Source organism: Notamacropus eugenii, chromosome 4, assembly GCF_028372415.1.
Source record: "Notamacropus eugenii isolate mMacEug1 chromosome 4, mMacEug1.pri_v2, whole genome shotgun sequence".
NCBI lineage: Eukaryota > Metazoa > Chordata > Mammalia > Diprotodontia > Macropodidae > Notamacropus > Notamacropus eugenii.
In genome coordinates, this window is record NC_092875.1 from 400,536,652 (window position 1) to 400,561,342 (window position 24,691).

General features: G+C 36.2%; 1 protein-coding gene across 3 annotated transcripts in view; it reads left to right on the forward strand.

The window, feature by feature from the left end:
• The window catches only part of ELOVL7 (ELOVL fatty acid elongase 7), a 121,158-nt gene extending 104,250 nt beyond the window's left edge, over positions 1–16,908 (forward strand). For all 3 annotated transcript variants that reach the window (XM_072605567.1, XM_072605569.1, XM_072605568.1), the window contains exons 5-8: positions 1,710–1,766; positions 3,759–3,864; positions 11,514–11,650; positions 13,749–16,908. In XM_072605567.1, the coding sequence (XP_072461668.1) occupies positions 1,710–1,766; positions 3,759–3,864; positions 11,514–11,650; positions 13,749–13,958 (510 nt within the window). In that variant the 3' untranslated portion in view covers positions 13,959–16,908. The remainder of the gene's footprint in view (positions 1–1,709; positions 1,767–3,758; positions 3,865–11,513; positions 11,651–13,748) is intronic.
• The last annotated feature ends 7,783 nt before the right edge of the window (positions 16,909–24,691 follow it).

Sequence of the window (24,691 nt, forward strand, 5' to 3'; positions counted from 1 at the left end):
ACCAGGAGAAGGTGAAAGAGAGACATACAATGGGATAGATAATCATAAATAAAAGATGTATGAAAGAACTTTTACAGTGGAGGGGAAGAGGGAGAAAATGGGAGGGGGTGAATTCTCATTGAAATTGGTTTAAAGAGGGAATAATATACATATTCATTTGCATATAAAACCCTATCTTATCTTACAGGAAAATAGGAGAGGAAAAAGATAAGAGAAGGAAGGATAATAGAAGGGAGGATGGATTGATGTAGGTAAAAGACAGAAGCAAAACACTTTTGAGGATGGACAGGTTGAAAGAAAAGATAGCAGGTTAAACAGGGGGAAAAACAGGATGGAGGAAAATACACAGTAATCATAACTGTGAAAAAATTTTATAGGAATTTTCTCTGATAAAGACCTCATTTCTCAAATATATAGAGAACTGAGTCAAATTATTAAAAAAATGAATGATTCCTCAACTGATAACTGGTTAAAGGATATGAATAGGCAATTTTCAGACAATAATCAAAGCTATGTATAATCATATAAAATGTTCTCAATTAGTATTGATTAAAAATGCAGATTAAAATAACTCTGAGTTATCACACCTATCAAATTGGGTAATATGACAGAAAAGGAAAATGGCAAATATTAGAGTGGATGTAGGAAAATTGAGATACTACATTAGCGTTGGTGAAGTTGTATGCTGATTCATCCATTCTAGAGAGCAATTTGGAACTATGCCCCAAAGGCTCTAAAACCATGCATACCATTCAACCAAGCAATACCACTACTAACTCTGTATCCCAAAGAGATTACAAAAAAAGGAAAAGGATTTTTACTTACAAAAATATTTATAGCAGCTCTTTTAATGGTGGCAAAGAATATGCATCAATTGGTGAATGGCTGAACAAGTTGTTGTACACAATCATGATGGAATACTATAAGAAATGATGAGCAGGATGTTCTCAGAAAAACCTGGAAAGACTTACATGAACTGATGCAAAGTAAAATGAAGATAACCAGGAGAACATTTTACAGTATTGTAATATGACCAAATGTGAATGACTTAGCTGTTCTCAGAAAGACAATGATCCAAGACGATTCTGAAGGACTTATGATGAAAAATGCCATCCATCTCCAGAGAAAGAACTGATAGAGTCTGAATGCAGATCGAAGCATACTTTTTCTTTATTTTCTTTATTTTTCTTGGTTGTTCTTGTTTTTGTTGTTGTTTGGATCTGTATTTTCTTTCACAATATAACTAATGTGGAAATGTTTGCATGACTGTACATGTATAGCCTGTATTAAGTGCTCAACTTCTCAATAAGGGGGGAGGGAGATAATTTGGAGCTCAGTTTTTTAGGTGTAAAAAATTGTTTTTACATGTAGTTGGGGGGAAAATAAAATATCAAACCAAGGAAAAAATCAGTTTTAAAAATATCCTTCTGATTGTCCAGCAGTAATAGTTATTAGTTATGATGTCTGACTGAATTAAAATCCACAGATTTTAATTCACTAAACTAAAAACTGATGGATTGAATAAATTCAGCTTTGAGGCTGAAAGGCTTGGGAGAACTTAAAAAATTTTCTTTGAAAAAATTAGAGAAAATCGAGGGCATTTCCCTTTTCTTTCATTCCCTTTTCTTTTTGGTGGGATAGAAAGTGTGGGTATCATTATTTGTAGTCTTTAATTAAAATTCCTTGTTCTCCTGTGTATGTTTCTCCAGATGGCATGGACCTGTTGGCTTTATTACTTCTCTAAGTTCATTGAGCTATTAGACACTGTAAGTATGAAGTCATCCAGTTAAGTAAATATTTGATTTTTTTCCATGGGAATCATAGATTAGAAGAAAGTTTTGTTTTGATGCCACACCTTCCTCATTAGCCAAACTTTGTATCTTTGATTAGCCTCATTATCTCTCATTTATTCAAGAAAATGCATGGGGGAAGATGCCTCAATTTTCAAAGTGGTCCCCAAACCTTAAAAAAGATCTCTCTACACATCAACTCATGCCAAGTCATTAAGTAATAAAATTATATAAACACAATTCTCCCATAACCTATATAACAGCTCTCCTTTACTCTACTGATTTGAATCCCATGTCACTGTCTCAAAACCCTCAGAATAGCTCTCCATTGCTTTGAGTCTTATGATCGAGTTTAGGATGTAGACAGATCTGTTCTAGGTTCTTTATAGTTCAGATTTAGGAAGAACTATTTTTATTTGCCCCAAATTGTTGCCATCAGAGCACAAAGGACCTTCACTCTATAAAGCACTATAGGCTAATGTTAAACTATGCCCAAAGAGCCCATCTTTAAAACAAGACCCATGCTCCCCCCCCCAAACAAACAAAAACAAACCTATCATGGATACATAGAGAGTATCATCTGAGTACTTTATTTCGTACTAAAGTCCATGCTTATTTGATTTTCTTTTCATCTGGCTTGTGGGCATTCTAAGTGCTTACAAACTTTGGCAACAGGATCGGCAGAAATGCTTGTACCAAGAATTCTGTTCCTCTCAAGTTCTATTGATCCCATTTGAAGAAGCCACGTGTGTTTTTCTTTTCCTTCTATGGAAGCCAGGACAAAAGAACCACTCCATTCCCTGATGCTTTTACCTCTAATTAGGACTAGTAGGAGAACCTCAAGTCCCCAGTCTTTTTAATTGTATTGTCCCTTTAGGAGCTATAAAACTATGTCCTGTGTTTCAAATCTTCACCTCACCAATTTTTCTATTCTACTATTCAGAAAATGTTAGAAATGGAAGGAATATTAAATATCCTCTGGTCTGCCTCCTTCATTTCACAGATGACACAGCTGAAGCTCAGAGAGAGATAAACCAACTTGTCCAAAGTCACAGTCAGTGTGTCCTGGGTGGTGACAGACCTAGGACCAGAATCCTCTTGACCCCCACCCAGTTCGGTTCTCTTTCCACTGAACCATGTTGCTTCTTGACATTTGTGTAAACACATGTATTTTGACTTTGTTACTCTTTTGCATGTTCTTGATGCTATGCAGAATGCTGTGTTCTTACCTCCCAATAATTCTCTCTCTTGCCCTTATTGCTACATATCATTGTTCCTTTGGGCATCGCTATTCTTAGCTAGCTTATTCCTGTCAACACTCTTCCTCTTGTTTCCTAATAATTTTTCTTTCATACTTTCTCCAATCTGCAGATTGCATTTTATAATGCCTTGACTTGGCCATGTTTCTTAAGCTACTTCTACTTTGCTTTCTGTTTCCTAATTTAACTCTTTGGAGGCTATATTTAAAATATTATTATGCCTTTATGCATTTTTGATGACTGCTAATTGTTTTTTTTCAACTTCCTCTCTCATTTGCTGAAGTCTGGATTTATCTAAATTGGAAGAAATATAGAATGTTCCTAATCCCAAGAATTAGGGCCAGTCTATTCCGGTCATTCTTTCTTCATATTTGCCTGGAAAAATTTTATTTGTTCCTGCTCCTTCTTCTACCCTGCCTACATAAGCAACTCATTCCACTCTTACTTCCCCATCCCTCCTACCTCTTACACTTTAATTTCTGTTGAATTATCTGACTCTTCATAATCAGATAAAGGGAAGACAGCCTCTTTTGTGCTTCCCCTTGTGAAACCATCTTGTTCTGTAAACATTCTAGAAAACTTGATTTTTAAAGCAAATTGTGTTTGTGTATTGACTAAAAATGTTTCATACTTCCCCTTTGTTTGCGTATACTAAATGGATATTGCATGTATTTTAAATGTGAACTTGATTTTCTTTAAATTATTTCAGATCTTTTTTGTTCTGCGTAAGAAAAATAGTCAAGTTACTTTCCTGCATGTCTTCCATCACACCATCATGCCATGGACCTGGTGGTTTGGAGTCAAATTTGCTGCAGGTAGTTGAGGGAGAATTGGGATCATGTGTTATAATAATATTAAAATTTCAATGTTATAAAAACAGTAATAATGATAATAGCATTTACATAGCACTTTAAGGTTTTCAAAGTGCCTTTAGAAATATTATCTCATTTGATCCTCAAAACAACCCTGGGAAGTAGGTGCTAGTATTATCCTCACTTTACAGATGAGGAAATTGAGAAAGACAGAAGTCTTGCCCAGGGTCATACTTTATAAGTAATCATTAAAATGAAGAAAATTAACAAATTCCCTGGAAAATCAGAGAAGACACTCAAATGAAACTCCCGACTTCATATGTAGGGATCTCATACAACTTTTTCTGTCTTGCCTATTTTTCTTCCCTGGTCTAAAATTCCAGATATTTAAGGTTCTTTGGCACGTTCTTCCATATGTATTATTTAGCTGAGAATACTTTGGGTTCTCTTTTTTTCAAGATTCATTTGCCCTGTTCCCAATATGTAAAGAGTATATTTCTTCATAGTGGAACACAAATCCTCTATTGGTAGGGATTTTGTTAAATAATTGAGAGGCAGCATTGCATAATGGATAATAAAGCAGTTTTGAGCCCAGAAGCCATGGATTTAAGTCCTTCTCATGACACATTCAGACTGTATGACCTTGAGTAAATTACTTAACTTCTCTGTGTTCTAGGCAACCCTCTAAGACTTTCAGTTGCAGGGAAAGTGTCAACCTCCACTGATGAGAGCATTTCTGCATTCAGGAATTCCCTGTTCTGGAACTCCATTGCTGTTCAGTTGCTTTCCATCATATCCTACTGTTCATGACCCCAGCTGGGTTTGCTTTTTTGGTTTTTTTTTTTTTGGCAAAGATACTGGAGTGGTTTGCCATTTCCTTTTCCAGTTCATTTTACAGATGAGGAACTGAGGCAAACAGGATTAAGATACTAGCCCAGTAAATATCTGAGGCTAGCTAGATTTGAACTGAGATCTTCCTGACTCCAGGTCAGGTACTCTATCCACTTCACCACCTAACTGTCCCTCCTATGTTGGGAAGTTAACGTCAATTTCAGTGCTAATATACCTTACCTGTATCTAGATTTGTTTCCATAAACCTTTATTAAACATACCCAATAATGTTCCCATTAAAGACCTGTTGCAAATCAACTTGTATCCTTGTGCTACTTATAGTACTGAAGGATTCTCTGAACATATACTCAAGAGAAGTTTGTTGGTTTTTTTTTTTTTAAATCAAGAGTGCATGATGTTTTGGTTTAGTTCTTTTGAATTCACCTAATTGATGAACTATGGAATTAATTTGTCTTGTAAGTTACTTAAGGGCAAGGGTCTTTAAATCTTTTCCAACTTCTAGGTTAATTGCTTGAACTGATTTTAAGAGGAAGGCAACATAGTTAACACTCCCTGGTTCTGGAGTCAAAGGATATGGGTTCAAATCTCAACTCTGATTATTATAGCCTATATAACCTTAGGAAAGTCACTTACCATCTGGGGCTCAGTTTCCTGATCTGTGAAACAAGAGAGTTGGGTTAGATGGCCTCTGAGGTCCCCTCCAACTCTGGACCTACAAACCTTTGGCTGAGACAACTCCCAGTGTCAGAATTTTCTGTCAATTAGCTTATGACTAAGTAGATACAAGTCCTAAGGAGTTACATGTTGTGCTTAATAAATATTTATTGAGTGAATAGATTTTACATAATATGGCACGAATAGTTTGTATTAAATTATATTTTTGGGCCCACAAAGAGAATTTTCAGAGAATTTATCTTTTTTTCTGATATAGAAATCAATTTCCACTATGATTCTTCTTTTTTTTTAAAGAATCTTTTATCCAAAGACTCAAACAGTACAGTCCAGGTTCTACTACCATGTTAAATTTATAATGTACTTTAAAAATATGCAGTATATATAACAGATTTATGTACAATACTCTTTTTTCTGGTCTTTGCATGTGAAAATGTTTATAATTCTAGATGTTCATCAAGTTCATAATGAAAAAAGGAAAATCAAATTAAAAAACTGAATTTTCCTCCTTATAGTACAAGATTTTGGGGGATATACTTATATCTGTTCCTCAAGTTTAAGAATTTTCAGGCTGCTGGAATAAAGCTGTTTTCATATAGTGACATGATTGCAATCTAGTTTTAGAGTTAAGGAGAAAAATTTTGCAAGATTCCAGATCTGAGCCGAGGGAACTCACAGGGAAAACCCTGTGGTTCAGGGGATGAGAGAACTAGGAAGAAAAATGTGGCAGAAGGAGGAAAAACTTAGAGTTGGCAGAGCATTACTGTGACTTCAAATCTGCTTTTAAGTTCCCTGCATACCAGGAGACGTGTCAGCAACTGAAATTCCTCAAGTTGGCAGCTTGCCAGGGAGAATTTTTCCAGAGGAAACAGATCTGATTTTATAACCTAGTTCACAAAATAGAATTCAGGTTATAGTCAGATTTCACAACTAAATCTATTTCATTTTACTTTGATTTAAGAAATACTTATTAAGTATTTACCGTTTGCAGCACAGTGTGCTAGACTCAGGAAGAGAGAGAAGGCAATGCAAATGAGAGCAGGTTCCTTTTTTGAGGCATTTGTAATCTAAAGGAGAGAGAAGGTATTTGGAAATAACTATTATACAAGGTGCAGTGTGCAAATGCAATCAGGAGTAACATGTAAGCAATCCCTGTTAGAGATTCATAACAAGGAGAGATCACTGCTTTCTGTGCCATCTTTTCCTGCCCTCTCTTCTTTCTATTTACTGTTAAAGGTATGAAAAATATTTTTACTGAGTTCCAAGTCATCTTTATAGCTCTTTGTCAGTCATATGTTAAAAGTCATTGAGCTTTTGAGGGCCAAAAGTCCATAGTACAATGCTTTAGTAAGTACATGATAGCCTTCCAATAAATATTAAATCCAATCCCATAAAGCACTCAGCCTTTTTTTATAGTAATGCTATCTAGTCTTGGCCAGTAGTCATGCTTTACAAGAGGCTTTCAAGGCCATAAAGTAAGGAATAGCCATGTCTGAATATCTTAACAATCCTTAATTCATGTCTGAATCCTTAATATAAGATTAAGTTACTTAAACTCACCCTTGTTTTATTCTTTTACATCCATCTTTCATAAATATGTATTTATTACTGTCATTGTTCAGTTGTTTCAGTCATGTCTGACTCTTCATGATCCCATTTGGGGTTTTCTGGGCAAAGGTACTAGAGTGATTAGCCTTTTCTTTCCAGTTCATTTTACAGATGAGGAAACTGAGGCAAACAGGGTTTAGTGACTTGCCCAGGGTCACACAGCTCCTAAGTGTCTGAGGCCAGATTTTAACTCACTGGACACGAGTCTTCCTGACTACAGGCCCTCTGCTCTTTCCACTGTGCCACCTAGCTATCCCATATCTTGATTTACTATGCAGATAATCCAAGTTAACGCATTACAATGGGAAAGGATATGAGGGGACTTGAAAATTAACTTTACATCCCACTTTGTGCCCACTGACTCTTCAAATCTTGGTCCATTTGAGAAAGAGTTCATAAAAATGTTGAGAATTTAGATCTGGAAAGAATTCGAGAGGTCACTTCTAAAACACTCACTTTAAAGGTGAAGAAACGGAAGCTCCTTAGAGGTCATTTATTTTAATTTTTTAAATACAGCAGTTTTATTGACAATAATGCACTACAATCTGGAATCCCTTAAACCAATGGCATCTCCTACTTTCGAAAGTTTCTGTCACACCAGTTTATCCTTTTCATTTGTGCATTTTTGAAGCAACTAGGTGGTGGTATAATGGATAGATTTCTGGACCTGGAGTCAGGAAGACATGAGTTCAAATCAGATACTTACTAGCTAAGTGACCCTAAGCAAGTCACTTGACCTCTGTCCACCTCAATTGCCTCATCAGCAAAATGGGGATATGATAACGATACTTAACCCCCTCCCCCAGGATAATTTGAGAAAATATTTGTAAAGCATTTTGCAAACCTCACAGCACTATATGAATGCTGGCTATTATTATTTCTTTGGCGTCTTTGTTTAGTCTTCCATGTAGAGTTCTTTGAAATACTTTGTGCATGGAATTCAGTGCCATCCAAGGCAACAATATCTTTAGAAGTATTTTTCAACATGTAGGCCTAACCTTCTTTACCTGGAATGAAATTATCAAACTTGGAACAGGTTTTTAATACATTCCAGCCCAGCTAATATTTATCTAGTATTTAATCCCCTGGCTGACTGTTGAATTTCCTTTTGCAGTAGCATTAGCATTGTTCTTCTCCTTGTGTTTTCTTTCATTTAAATGGGTGTATGCTTAGCAGATATCTGCAGATAATTTTGACATTGATTCTGTATGTGTCCAAGTCAAGAGAAGGAGAATGGCAAGGGTTGTCCAGCTCCCCGGTGATAGAACATTATGTGTTGTGTATACAAAGTTTAATTCATTTGGAGATTCAAATACTTTGGGAAACCTTTTATCAGAGAAAAGAAAACTATTTTAGGAGAAATGTAATCTTTATGAAGAAAACCTTACAAAAGCAGGTACAGCAAGCTCATCTCTAAACCATCAAAGATGGGTTAAGTGTCATATCTTCAAGTTCTCCAGAAAAGTTTTGCTGCTATCCTGGTATATTTGCATAAGTTTATTTTCCAGGTAGTTGCACAAAGTGTCAATAATGAAAGCTGAAAAATTATAATAGCAAGAGTTCCATGTATGATAAAAATTTCATTTTAGGTACCTGTAATTGGGCACATTAAAACATTTTAAAGAGAATATTATCATGATGAAAAAATTTTCCATGTACCCTGAGACTCTGTTTATTAGGTTCTGACTTACTATGTCATTGATACTAGGATCTATAAATACCCTAGAACCCTTTCTTTGATGAGAGTATCAGAATTTCATGATATAGTAGGTAGAGTTATAATGATGACCCTGTGCTAATGACCAAGAAAATATCTTCCTATCTTAGAATCATGAAGCTGAAATAAACATCTAGAGTGTGTTAACTATGAAAGAGCTTTTGTGAACTAAGATGTAAATCATCAAAAATGGATTGTGTCTTATAGCTCTCCAGAAAAAAATACTGCTAGACTGGTATATCTCTTTAAATTTATTTTTCATAAGGTTAAGCAAATGAGAATAATAATAAGGGTTCCATAATAATAAAACTTCATTAATTCTGACTCCAGTGGGGAGTCTAGTGGGACAGAGACTAGCCAAAATTGAATTTGACCATGCTTACTAAAAGAGTTTACTAAGGCAAATTGTATCACTAAATTAGAGGAGGAAAATGCAATTATTTGAGAGAATAAATTATTTTGGGCACCTCCTCAGCACTTTATGAACATGTGTTTATTTATAATTATTATGCTGATTATGAATCATATATTTATCTGATCTCTATGAAATAACATTTTGTTAATCTAGTTGGAATTTTTGTAAATATTGAGGTCTATTTCTATGTTGATTGTTAAAAAAACCAAAGGGGAAAATATGATAAATAGAGTTTTGGATTTGAACTTGCATTAAAATCCCATGGTTGGCTTTGTGACTTTGGTCAAGACCCCTAATCAATCAATGCACAGAGGATTCCCTAGGACTGATTTCCTAAGTCATAGGCAGTTGATAGAAGGAATCCTCACACTAGGTGTCCTCCCAAGCTATTAAATATGAGGTAACACTCCACAGAAGTGTTACTCCACACTTAGAAGGTACTCTGGGACTTTGAAGGCTATTTCACACAGTCTGATAGCTCCTGCCAAGCTTTTGGAAGGCCTTTAGGTATAAATCTGCCATCTATGTTCTAAGTTGAAAGAGGTTTAACACCATAGATGGTCTACCAGTTGATCACTTTTTGTGGCCGCTGAAATTCACGAAGATAATATAATCTTTCTCCTGAACTTCATCTGGGTGTCTCATTAGCATGTCAAACTCAGTATGCCTGATATGAAATGCATTGTTTTCTTCCGTAAACCTTTTCCTCCATCAAATTCCCCTATTTCTAATGAAGGCATCATTATCCTTTTACTCTCAGATTTGCAACTTGGAGTTATCCCTAATTCTTTCCTTTCACCACTCATATCCAGTCAATTACCAATTCTTACAGATACTATTTCTACAACATTTCTGAAATTGCTTCAGGTCCTTATCATTTCTTGCTTTGACTATTACAAAAATAATTTGGATTGGCCTCTTCCTTCCAGCCTCTACTCTATCCAATTAGCCTCCCAGGAAGTTCCCAAAATAACCACTGTAAGGTATAAGTCTGACCACAATACACCTCTGCTTAAAAAATTTTTAGGGGTACCCTATTTCCTCTGAAATAAAATACAAACCTTTAGCCCAGCATTTAAGGCCCATTTCCAGCATTTTCATGTAAGTCCCTCTTAGGCACTTTACATTCCATTGAAATTAGCCTCCTTGGAATTTCCAGAATTCAGAATTCCAGTTCATAGACTCTTTGCTTTGTACAATCCATTTTCCACACCTGGCTTGTATTTCCTTCTCACCTCTGCTTTTTAGAACAGGATATCTTAACTTAGGGTCCCTGAAGTTGTTTTTTAAAGATATTTTGATAACTGTATTTCAATATAAATGTTGTCTTTATAATCCTATACATTACATTTTATCCATTTAAAAACATTACTCTGAGAAGGTATTCATAAGACTTCCCCAGACTCAAAGGAGTCCATGATACAAATATGTTAATAAACCCTATCTTAGGATTTTTCATTTCCTCCAAGGCTCTTCTCAGGTACCACGTCTTAGTGGAAGCCTTACCTGATGACCCCCCAATTTTTGGCACTCTCTCCTTCCTCAAATATCTTGTAGTTGCTTATGTGTTTCCTGTTTGTTTCCCCCTTTGGAAAGTATAGGAAGGAACTTTTTTTTTTGTTTTGCTTTGGTTTTGTCTTTGCATCTCTAGATCATAACTCAATGCTTTGCACACAAGACCTACTAAACTACATTATTGGAAAATAACCCAATTGATGAAAGTACAGATTTTTGAATTGTTAGAAGGCTTTAAAGCATTCTTTTCTTTTAAAATTTTGTAATTTCAATTTTTTCTAGTTCAAATTGGATTTGTCCAGTAATTAGTCTGAAGCTTTTGAGGATTTGTTATATTAATGAAGTAAAAGAGCACTATGCTCTGGAAAAAGCAAAATGCTTTTATTAATATATTTTAAAGCAACAAAACTGTTATCTTCTCTCAATAACTAAGAAAAATATGTTACCTGCTGTAATGCCCCTGGGGCAAGAAGAAGCCTTTTTGAATGTTTGCCTATAAGTGCTACAAATTATTGTGTTACTTTGAAAATATTTTTGAAATATTTTTTGAAATGTATTGTGGGTAGAACAAGTAAATTTTAAAAAGAATGTTCTGATATATAATCATTATAAATGGAGTTCGTCTTGTATTTGAAGTAAGAGCCATTTTACGTTTCATATAAATAAATTGTATTTGCTAAAGTTCTCAAGGATTTTGCTAATCTTGTGAAATTGTTCATATTTTTTCTAATTTGTTAAGTCTGTTGATTCAGCAAATTTGAGTTCTCATATGACATTTTCTTCTGATTAAAACTCAAAGAATAATGACATTAAAAATCTTCAGTTATATAAATCCATCTCTTGGACAACCAGTGACAATGCTGTGTTTTGCAGGTGGTTTGGGAACATTTCATGCCATGTTGAATACAGCTGTCCACGTAGTCATGTACACCTACTATGGATTGTGTGCTCTGGGACCATCCTACCAAAAGTATTTGTGGTGGAAAAAATACTTGACAACACTACAGCTTGTGAGTAACTCCCCTCGCCTTCCCCCAAAGTGGATTTTAAGCCCAACAAAGTGGAAATCAGTCCATTTCTATGTAAATTATATTCCCAACTAAATAGTCCACAGAGGAAATAAATAACTTCATCATTGTACATTGTGTAGTTAATCTTTTGATATAATTTTAGTTTTATCAGGAACCTAGCTGAAAACAATTGAGTATATTTTTCAAATAGTAAGTACTGATTATAAAATCTTAAGCCAGAATAATGTATGTACCATCCCAGCTGTTTCATTTATAGTTAAACCAAATAGGTATATTTGAATAATTGACATGAATCAGCCTAATGGGATCTATTATAACTATAATACCGAACAGAAAGAGAAAAAATTCATATGCTTGGTTTAAACTCTCTATAGCTTATCCTACAATACTGGGTGAATTTTTTTTAATTTTTAAGCAATTAAAAATTATTAATCCTCCTTTCTCTTCCCCACCATTCCCAAACTGAATATGAATAAACTCCCATATTTCTTTAACACCAGAGGATTATTGTAAGAACTGAAAACGAAATTTCAGAAAGGTGATCAATCAATGTTCCTTTAAAAAAAGTTTGAATTCTACGTCATATTAATTCCTACAAAAATGTGATGTGTAGCTGTGCTGCCTTTAGAAGTGTTATTTAAGGCTTAAGCAGAGTATTAGCTTAGATGTTTTCGTATCAGCAACCTACTCTCTTCAGCAAATTGACCTCACATTCTACCAAAGCTGAAGAAGAAAGCATGAATTTAGGGTTGTATAGCTAGGTTTGACATTTACAAAGAGAACTTCTAGTTATTGCTTACCCTAGATTGAGTGCCCAAAATATGCTAGGCAACCTATAAAACAAATCTGTCATACGTTCCCTGTCTTAAGGTGGAAGAATTAATTTTTGATTCAGGACTTATGCCATGGCAACATTTGAATATGTGCCTAGAGATGGTTACCCTTGAGTACACCCAGAAGGGCCTACTCTCTGTTCTCTCTGTTGTTCTAATAGAGGCAGCGTGGTGTTGTGGTAAAAATACTGTACCTAGAGCCAGGAAGATTGAGCTTCAGATACTGCCTCTGATATTTAACTAGCATTATTACCATGGTTACGTCACTTAGCCTCCCTGAGCCTCAGTTTCCTTATCTGTAAAATGAAAGGGTTGAGTTATGTTGCCTCTGAGGTCCCCTAGGATCCTGTGAACTCACTGAGACCAGCAAAATGTCATCTTTGAAGAGTCTACTCTGAAGACTTAGAACAGAAGAGAAAGCCATATTTGCATAAAGCAACAGCTCACAAACTCTTTTTAAGCTTGTAGCTCAGTGTTGTTTGAGAGACTTCCGTATATACATGTAATTGTAAGTTGCATGAAAATATAAGTTCAATCTAATTCCCAAGTCACACATGCCCATGTAATTGAAAGTGGACCTTCCATATCATTTGGGGCACACCTGACAAAAACTGGGGGCATACTCTTGAAGAACTCTTGGGCTTAGTGTGTGGGAAGATGCTAGGAATTCTTTTGGTTACTTCAAAGTCAGGGGTGCTCTTAGCCCATTTTGCAAAGAGAACCCCTACACATTTAGGTTGTTGTTTTTCCAGTTGTGTCCAACTCTTCATGACCCCATTTGGGGTTTTTGTGGCAAAGATGCTGGAGTGGCTTGACATTTCCTTCTCCAGCTCATTTTACAGATGAGAAAACTGAGGCAAACAATGACTTGCCCAGGGTCACACAGCTAGTAGGTGTCTGAGGTCAGATTTGAACTTAAGTCCTCCTGACTCCTAGGCCTGCCACTCTATCCACTGTGCCACCTAGCTGCCCCATTTGGGGACACATTTAGAAGAACCTGGATTCTCCAAAGAAGGTCTTCTCTGTTGCCAGTGTGAACCAGTTCTGAACTTAGATCCACAGCAAAGTAAATCTTGAGGAAGTCACTTTTTAAGCAAAATTGCAGGGCCCAGGAGCAGTCAATAGAGGTGGATCAAAGGTATAAGTTGGTTCTACAAGTGGTTAAGAATTAAACAGCTAACTAATGAGAAGAGTGTTTAAACAGTAACAAAACACCTGACTATTTTCCTCTATCTCTTCTTTAGGTTCAGTTTGTGTTAGTGACAGTCCACATAGGACACTCCTTCCTTTTGAAGGACTGCAAGTACCAGTATCCCATCTTCCAATACATCATCATGTCCTATGGGTGCATCTTCCTGCTCTTGTTTTCCCACTTTTGGTATCGCGCTTATACCAAAGGTCAAAGGCTGCCAAAAACTGTGAAAAATGGAGTCTGCAAAAGCAAGAAGAACTGAAATCTCACATTGTCACAGACACTTCGGACAATCAGGATCATATTTAGATGTGCAGTACATTTTGTACGTTTTTCTTCAAAACCAAGAGCTTGTATTTTTATGATAAGTTATTTGGGTTTCTGATATTTGAGAGGGAGGGTAATATGTAGATTAGACATTAATCTTGAAGTTGTTTTTTGACATTTTCAACTGCTGTACAGAATCCAAGGCTTTTGCTTGATAACTTTCATTACAATGATACAAGGCAGTTGAGGTAGAATACTCTTCAAAGAAGTCCAACGTGTATGAAAAACATCAAATATTTTGAGCACTGAGAAGAGTTTAAACCACTGGCTTAGACATTGTTGAAGGTGGGCTGATTTAGAATGATTTCTGTTGGCTTCCCTGAACACTTCAATGATCTTGGAGTTGATTTTCCCACTTAAATAGATAACAGTGGTGAAGATTAAGCAAGTTTTTCAGTTAGTCTGTCATATTAAATATAATTTAGAGGTCATTTGCAGTCAGTGGGTCTTTTGTGCAACAGTTTTAGTTCCTCCTGACGAACTTTAAGAACATTAAGAAAAGGATGATAGGGACTGATAGGTTAACAAAAACAACCCACAGCTAGAGTTGAATTTGCCAAGAAGAAAAAGTACTTAAAGTTCAGCTGTGATATTCATTTTGAGTATTTTTATTGGCTATGTTATGTTTTACCATGACTCAGATATAACTTGTCTTCTCACAAGTTTGATCTATGGCTTAAAGGAAATTACTTTTCATTATTGGGTTAAACAGACTTCAGGGTTCACAGTGATTTTAAGGTGCCAGCTGTGCCCACTATGCAGATATCTTTTGGGGGTACTTTTTGAAGCAGGTGAAGGCAAATAGAAGGGCAGGTGTGTAAGAATGAGTATACCTGTTTATATATTATATTAGCTTTTTTTTAAAATAAAGGTGATCAGAGAAAAGTGGTTATGGAATCATCCAAATCCTAGTGCTATAGAATAATTAATTGTCCCTCTCAAAAAAAAAGTGTTAAAGAGGATAGTTTCAGTGGTTGCTAGCCTTAATCTTCTCTGAGATCTCCACAATGTGATGATAGCACTTTTGAAAAAAAAGGTTCTGAAGGATTGACTCACCTTGCCTGTGTTCTGTCTCTTTAAAAGGTCCCCTTTCACTTACATGAACTGATACAAAGTGAAATGTACTGTGTACAGAGTAAGCACTATTGTAAGATGATCAGCTGTGAATGACTTAGCAATTCTCATCTATACAATGATTAAGACAACTCTAAAGGACTTGCAATGAAAAATGCTATCCATCCCCCAAAAAAGAACTGATGGTGTATGAATACAGATTGAAGCATACCTTTTTAAACTTTATTTTTCTTGAGGGTTTTTGTTCATTCTATGTTCTCTTTCACAACATGACTAATATGGAAATGTTTTGCATGACTCCACATGTATAATCTATATGAAATTACTTGCCTTCTTAAGAAGGGGGGTTGGGGAGGGAGGAAGGGAGGGAATTTGGACCTCAAAGTTTTAAAAGCGAAAGTTAAAGATGGTTTTCACATGTAATTGGGGAAAAATAAAAAACTAAATAAAAAATTTAAAAGGGTTCCCTTTCTAAAAATTCTCATTTTCATAAATGCAAAATAATGTTAGTCAATCAGAGTTAGTTTTGGAACCATGGATGTACTTTGATCAAGGACAAATTGAAATTAGAAAATTCTAAATTTTTCTAGGCTTGTTTATATCAAATTTTGAATAACTGTTTTACACCTCAAACTGATTTTGGCCCCCAAATAGATATACTACCTAACTAATGTGTGACCTACAATAAAAACTGGTTTATTGCAAATCTAGTGGATTGTGTAAGACTAACTGTATTGTATTTATCCTGTATATCTGTAACTCCCTGGTCTAAAGATCATCCTTTGTTATGGTTCTGTGCCTTCATTCTTGCCAAATTCTCAAGTTCTCTTGTTTCAAAGTGATGTACAGGAACACGATTCACTTAACATACAAAAATTTAGAGGGGCATGGAAATGACAGACTAAGGAGAAAGAGGACCTTATAGGATGATATAGAGATAAAAGAACCAATCCCTCTTCAGCCATCTCAGTGTCCATGGTGCACTTGGTGGTTGAAGGTAGGCAATTATAATAAGGGGATGCTGCGGTCTGTGCTCTCAGAGACCCTTAAAGTTCTAAATGGTGAAGAGCAGACACCTTTAGGAAGGCAAAAGTGAAAGAGAAAAGAGTGTTGTTTTTCTTCCATGCTTTCCTCCGATCTTGCCTCCACTGCCTACTTTTCTCCTCAATTTTACCTACATTGTCTTTTCTGTATGATTTATATAGGCATGGAAAGGATGGCAGCTTTAGTTGAGAAGAAGAAACCATTTTTTTAGTCTGATTAGAAGTAGATTCAAAATCAAATGAAGAGTAAGTTAGGGGAGAAGAAGAGGAGATTAAAAAAAAACCCCTAGATAAGGTCATCCTCTTCCATTAAAAAAATCACTAGTTCACTGTGAATGTTACTGGATGAGGGGTTTGTCTACACTGAGGTTGGTAGGGACAGGCTCCAAATCTCTTGAGTCATATAAAGATATTCTGTTTAGTAGGATGTCTTAAACTTTTCAGTATTTCCTTACCTTTGATTTTAAACAAGCTTTATTTGTGAGTTTGTCAGCTATAAATTGTTGCTTGGCAATTGTGAATCCTGGAAGGGACTCAATCTATAAGGTATTTCTAAATGCATCAATTGCTAAATACTATGGGACTTTATTTACCATATTACAGTTTTAGTGTATTTTAATTCAGTGGACTATATTGTTTGCTCCATGAAATTCCCTTTCTTCCCTGATACTTTCCGTTGACTCTTTTATGGGTTGTAAAATACTCTATGGTAATATGAGAATAAAATTTGGATTTCTGTATATTGTAATAAATTTAAGTATTATATCACTTTTGTCTGTGCATTTTTCTATTGTCTTTTAACTGGAATTGTGGCCATTCAGAGAGAAGAGTGTCAAATATTCATTCAGCACCATATAGCAAATATATGTTAAGCACTTCTTGTATATGTTATTTTTAAAAGCACCCATTGTGTATAAATGATGAATTGGGGAGATAATGCTAGTAAGACATGGATCCTGCCAAATAGGAGCTTATTGTGTTGTAGAAAAGCAATAACTTACACAAATAGTTCTAATGCAAAGCAGTGTATACATGTTCTATGAATGGTACCATTGGAACTACTATATAGGAATCCACAAAGAGGAAATATTATGACTAGAGTGAACAGGTAAGGCATCATGAGGAGGCTAGATTTTAATGAGGCCTTTTTAAAGGGGGGCAAGGTATTCACAGAGATGGGGCGATATGCAAGGAAGAAGGATGTCAGGGAGTTCATTCTAAATAGAAGAAAGAGAGAACAAGAGTTTCAGAATTTCAGATCTAGAAAAAAACCTTACAACATATGTAATATAATCCCCTTTCTGAAGGGTTGAGAAAGAGGGGTTAAATGATTCCCTCTACATCTCCATAGTAGTAGTTGGAAAACTAAAGGTGGAATCTTCTGAATCCTGGACCAGGGCATTTTCCATTACACCACAAAGAGGCAAAGACCGAGAGAGAAGAAAACCTAAGATCTTTTCAGGCCAGTTTGGATGAAGTCACAGATTTCTGCAGCATTGAGAGAGGTTAGAAAAGTAAAAGGAGTCAGATTATAGAAAACCCTAAATATCAAACTAAGGGATTTAGATTTTTATTCTCTTCTAGGGAGCTCTCAGAAGTTGTTGAACAGGCGACTGATAGTCAAAACAGCATTTTAAGAAAATAAATATGATGGTGGCATGTAGGATCACTTCCTGCCTGCTTTCAAGACAGCTCAAATCCTACGTTCTAACAAGAGATCTTTGCCATTCTCTCCAGTTGCCAGCAGCTTTCCTCTGAGATTAACTCCCATTTGCAAATAGCTTTTTTGCATGTTGTCTCTCCAATTAGAATATGACCTCTTGAAAGACAACCACCTTTCTTTGTATTCCCAGTCCTTAGGACAGTATAAGCACTTAAATGTTTTGGGTTTTTTTTTTTTTTTACAATGGTTAGACTGGAAGGTTGAAAACCAGATTAGGAGGCTGTTGCCACAATTCATACACCTTTGGAAGTGGGCCTGGACTAGGGTGGTGGCACTGAGAGTGCAAAGCAAGAAACTAGGAAGCTGTAAAGGAATTTACAAGAATTGATGATTGGTTGGTTATAAGGAATAAGAGAAGAAAGAGTAAGAGATGAAGAATGAGTAAAAGATCTTCTGAAACAGCTAAGATCATCAATTAATTCTCAACTAATATTTAGGGGTCCTTAACTAAAGAAATTATACAAGGTATACTTGTGCTGCTCAAGAAATTTATAATCCATTTATGAATACTGGACAAATACGCAGAAATTATAATATAGGGCAGTACATAAGTGCCAAGTGAGTAGTTGAAGAAATTTTAAGTGATTAACTTTTTACGTAATACTTGGTATGTCAATATCAAAAGAAGTCTGGCCTTTGAAAAAGTCAGTTCATGCAGTCCTTCTCCAACTTAAATTTTGGAGTCTTAAATCAAATTGGTTAATTCAGTTTAAAAAAGCATTTACTAAGCACTAATTATGTCCTTGCCAAGAGGTCATGAAGATTCAGAAGCAACAGAAATGACTCACCAACAGCAATAATTGGAAAGGCTTCTTGTAGAAGATGGGATTTTAATTGAGACTTGAAGGGAGCTAAGAATTAAAGATGAGGATGGAAACATTCCAGGCATGGAGTGTGCAGAGAAAAACGCCTGGACCTTAGAGAGGGAGTGTCTTGTTTGTGAACAGCGAGGTCAATGTCAGTGGATCACAGTATCTGGCCAGGAGAAGCCTGGAAAGGTAGAAAGGGGCTAGGTTATAAAGGTCTGTGAACACCAAAGGAATTTGTATTTGATCCTGAATGAGATGGAGAACCACTGAAGATTACTGAGTAGGGATATCACTGGACCTGCACTTTAAGAAGTAGAAGAAGGGCAGCTAGATGACACAGTGGATAGAGCACAAGTCTTGTAGTCAAGAGGACCCGAGTTGAAATCCAGACACTAGTCACCGAACCCCATTGTCATCCCCAAAACAAACAAAAAAATATAAGAACAAAAGTATATGAAGAAGAAAAATAGTTAATATTTACAAAACAAGCTTTGCAATGTTTTACACACATTATCATTTTGAGCCTCCCTGCAATACTGTGGGGAAGTCTAACAGATGTCCTCATTTTATGAATGGGTAAACAGGCTGAAAATGAGAAAGGGTGATTTGTCTGTAGTGTCAGATAAGTGTTATCACAGACTATAGAGGGTCACTAAGTTACCTTACAACTCAGATTCTGTGAAAGTCTTGCTTGTCTTGGTAGGTTATTTCTTTATAAATTCCCAGTACTTGGAGGACAAAATATAAATTCAGCTCTCCACACTCTATCTCATTCTATCTTTCCAGCCCCATTTCATAACTATTGCCCTTCATATTCTAATTAAACAGACTGTTAGCCATTACTCAAGCTCAATACATTATCTCCTACCTCCATAGATTTGTACAAGTTGTTCTCATGTTGCAACGTATCCCTTCCTCACCTCAATTTCTCAGAATCCTTGGTTTCAACACAAGTGGCACATTCTTTCATTTTGTCTGGTTCCTCTCCTTCCCCAGTTGTTAATACTGTACTCTTTCCTGCCTCATTTTTCCTTGTGCTGGATTTATTTTTGCCCATTGGGTCAATGCAGTAGAAGGTAACATTCTTGAGGGCACCAACTATTTCATTTGTGTCCTTGTTTCTTTGGTGTCTTGTACACATGTAGGAACAATTTGGTAAAAAATTTTTCATTTGTTTATTTTTGCTTCTAGCCTGGCCTTTCCTGGTTTGACAGTCTGCTTTCACATATGCTGCTCCTTCACTATGATCCAGGGCTACTTATTTTTCCATGCACACCACATTCTATCTACTATCTCCAGGCATTCACACTGTCTGTCATACCTGGAATTCACTCCCTCCTCATCTCTGCCTCTTGGAATAACTGGTTTCCTTCAAGACTCAACGTCAGAACCACTTTTTTACTTAAGGCCTTTCCTGGTCACCATGTGTGCTGCTGCACTTAATCCCACCATCACACAAAGTGACTTGTATATATTATGTATGTATTTATGTGTTGTTTCTCACATGGAAACTTCATGAGCACTAGGTGTTCTTTTGTTTTGCTTAGCACAATGCCTGGCACATGGCAAATATTCTTGTTGACTGAGTAAATGAATGTTTGCTGAATTGAATAAGCATTTAATGTGTTGTCAGTTAAAAGTTATAGCCAAAAACAGAGTTTAAAACATCTCCAAAGCTTCTTGAAAAGGAGTCCGCTCAGCACTTAATTCATATTCGTCTTATTATCCACTTGCTGCATCCAGTGGAGATCCAAAGATCAGAGCTTTGTATCCTGCTTCCTTGACATAAGTGACTCCATCTTAGAACCATCCTCTTGCTATAGGCAAAATAATCATGTCCACTTCTCTGAATCTGGGTTCCCCATTCCCTACATCAGAGAAAATGTTTGCCCTGCCCTCTTGTAAAGCCAACCAGAGAGGGAAAGAAGTTTTCAAGACTAAGAGATTAAAAACCAGTAGTTTTTAAGGCCAAAAAACTCAGTCAGCTCATTTTTGGGTGAAGAAGTAGAGTTTCTTCCTTTTGAATTCCCTTGTATGAATGTGTTCCTGAATAAGTCTTTTGACTTGAAAAAACATTGGGAGTTGTGGTACTTGTTACAGTAATTCCAAGTACTCATCTTTTATTCTGTTTTATGTTTGCAATCTAAAAGTGTGAATAATTTAAACATCTAAAATATTTGATCCAGAAGCCTGGGAATGATGTGATGTGTCTCCTGTCTGACTTTATTTTAGGAGCTACCCAATCCTTATCAACAGAGCTTTAATTCTTACTTTTTGACCCTTCGCAATTGTTCTTCTTTCTTCCCACTGCCAGTACCCTTGCACAGACGCTACTCATCTCACGCCTGTTATTACATCAGACTCCTAACTGGTCTCCGTATCTCGTCCTTTTCCCAGACTAATCATCCTTTATACTGCTGCCAAATTAATTATCTTAAAATGTGTATGTACTGTACACTGTACTGAAAAATCTCCAGTGCTGCCAATTACCTACAGTGGTGTTTCCATACCAGGGAGAATTTTTGTGACAGAGTTCACATTGCATTATTCCATGAATCCATACTTGTACCAGGCATTAATCTATAATTACGTATTTTCTTGAATAATAAATATTAATACTAAAACTACAATCACATGGGGGTTTGACAAAATTTTTTTTACATTAAAAAACAATCTACATACAATTTGCATGATCAAGTCCTAGCTATGTAGACTGATATTCAAAGTCTTCCATAAGCTGCCCCCAATTTACTTCTATGTCTTGTCATTCTCCTCTTTTCTTACCTACCTATCTCTCCTATCTATCCTTTAAGGTCTAACTTAAGTCTCATGTTCTCCACAGTCTCCCCAATCTTTATTGGTTGCTGAAGTGTAACCTCCATTTCTAATCTCTTACAATGTGCTCCTTTATTCAGATCCCTTTCAACTCTATCTTTTAAATGTCCTATGCTCCTGCCACTGTACTCTTTGCAATGCCTGCTCTATAATTAACAAATTTGCTTTAATTTTAAAATTTTCCTTTTTTATTCCTTCCAATTTCTGATACTCATTGAGATCTAGGTCCCTCCTGATGACATTGTAATCCTGGCCACCCTTTCTAGTACTGGTTGAATTTTATTGAATAGACCTCTCCCTTCTTTCCACTGACTGGTTCTGGTACAAGAGTTGGAATACTTCTTCTTCCCTATTGCCCCAACTTCTTAATTATCCCTCTACTACTCAGCAATTTCTCTTCTTTTGAGGTTTTTCTTATTTATCACTTATTCCAGATCTAGATTTTGGTAACCATTATCTCAATCAGTCCCCAGGACATTTTCCTTCAGTCTTCAATGAATTCACGTTACTGGCTCCTAGTCTTTCTCTACTCTCCATCTCTTGGCCTCATATTAGGATACTTCAAGAATTATATTGATACGCCTTCAAATACTCTTAACTCCTCATGTCCTTAACCCAAAGCTAGATGACTCAGTGGATTGAGCTCAAGACCCAGAGTTACAAAACCTGAGCTAAAATCTGACTGCCAACCTTACAGAGCAATTCATTTAACCTGTCTGTTTCAATATCCTCATCTGTAAAATAGAGATAATAATAGCACTGACCTCTTGGGGTTGCTGTGAGGATAAAATAAAATAGTATTTGTAAACAACTTTGTAAAGTTTAAAATGCTTTATAAATGCCAGCTATTATGACTTAGTTCCATGACCTAGTCCTCCATACTACCTCAGCTCTACATAGATGTTGCCATATCTTTATTTTGCCATCACCATAAATGTTGTACTTCCATGTTCAGAAATTCCTGAAATTCCTTTATCTGATCATAACATTTCATCATTCCATTTTTCACTCTATCTTATGACCTGTAAGAATATTTTTTGTCATCACCTGGGACCTCCAGTATGGTCACTACTGAGGATATTGCCAACCATAACCCATGTACTGAATGTACTCTTCTCTCCCATCTCAATTCAATGATAAAATATTGTCTACATTTGAATCCATTGACTCCTTGGCCTTTAACAGTTTATGATTTACCAAACCCCAACTTTGTTATTCCCATCACCTGCCAGTTTTGCTTCTATATGTGTGTTGCTGAATAGAGCTGGAATTAATCTTACCATTTCCATTACAAATTTATGTTAATCTAAAGTGGGCCATCACAGCAGAAAAGCAATCATTTTATATCTCTTAAATCAATTCATTTTCCCACTTGCCACAGTGGCTATTCCGAATATTTTCATCCTTCTTCAGGTTTCCCATATCATCATCCTCTTGCTTTACCCTTTCAGTTGAGGACTATATATCATACTTCACTAAATATTTGAGGCTACCGGATAAAAGCTCCTTCTTCTTCTCACTTTGTTCAAATGTCTTCCCATATTATCTCTTCGTTCACGCCTGTCTTGCATAAGGAGGTGGTGTTTCTTCCCAAGTAAAACAACTGTAAGTGTATGCTTGATGCCATTCTAGAAAATCGAGTGCTCTAGCATCCCCACTCTTTCACTAATCTTTAATCATTCCTTATCTAATGGCTCATTCCCCACTGCCTACAAACACAACCACATTATCCTGCCAACCCTGTTAAGATTCCCCCTATATCTCACCTTCCTTTCTTGTCTTAACTCATCGAGAAAGCTGTCTACACTTGCTTCCTCTTCTTCTTCTCACTCAATTGTAAACTTTTCTCATTCTGGCTTCTGATCTCATTATTCAGCTGAAACTTCTCTCTCAGAATTCATCAATGATCTCTTAGTTGCCAAATTTAATGGCCTTTTCTCAGTCATGGTGCTTCTTGAACTCTTTGTAACCTTTGATACGGCTGATCACTCTTCTGGACATTTTCTCTCTAGGTTTCCATGACATTGCTCTCTCTTGGTTCAATCTCCTCTGCTTATTCTTCACCCAGGTCATGCCTTTAAATGTTGGTGCCACAGTTCTGTCCTAGATTCTCTTCTCTTTTCCTTCTATATTATCTTAATTGGTGATCTCATCAGCTTCCTTAATTCAATTACCATCTTTATGTAGATGATTTCTCCATCTATATATCCAGTCCTAGTCTGTCTCCTGACTTCAGTCTGTCATCAACTGTTCTTTGCATATCTAAAATTTAATGATCCATAGGCATCTCAAAACATCCAAAATAGGATTCACTCCTACTTTTTACTCCCAAACCTTTCCCCTTTTCAAGATTCCCTGTTACTACTCCTAGCACCATCACGCTCCCATGTTCAGCATCTTGGTGTTAATCTCAACTACTCCCTTATACTCATTCAACATATATAGCATGTTGACAAGTCTTATTACTTCTACCTTGAGAGCACCTCTTGTACACATCCACTTCTCTCGCTTATGTAGTCATCATTCTGGTATAGGCTCTCATCATCTCACTCCTGGACTATTGCAGTAACCTTTTAATTGTTCTACTTGCCTAAGGCTTTCCTCATTCCAATCTATCCTCTATTTACCTGACACAGTGATTTTCTCAAAACACAGGTCTGAGCACGTCTTCTGCTTCCCTCAACTCAGTAAACTACAGTGGTTCCCTATCACCTCCTGAACCAAATATAAAATCCTCTGGTATCTAAATCCATATACAACCTGGTCCCTTCCAATCTTTCTGGTTTTCTTACAGTTGACTTCCTTTCACTTACTTTCTGATCCAGTAATATTAGCTTTCTTGCTGTTCAGCCTTTCACATGATATCCCCTCTCCCAACTTGGTGCTTTTTCACTGACTGTCCCTCATAGGTGGAATGTTCTCCCTCAGCTCTACCTGACTTTCCTGGTTTCCTTCAACACTCAACTCAAATACCATCTTCTGCAGGAAATCTTTCCAGTGTCCTCTCTGCCACACTCTTTTTCCTCACTGATAATTCCTTCCCTCTGAGATTACTCCATTTACTCTGTAAATTCATGTACGTATGCTTGCATAGATGTTTACACATGTGTATATATACACATAATATACACATTACATATACATGTGTGTATGTATATGTGTGTGTGTGTGCATGCTGTTTTTG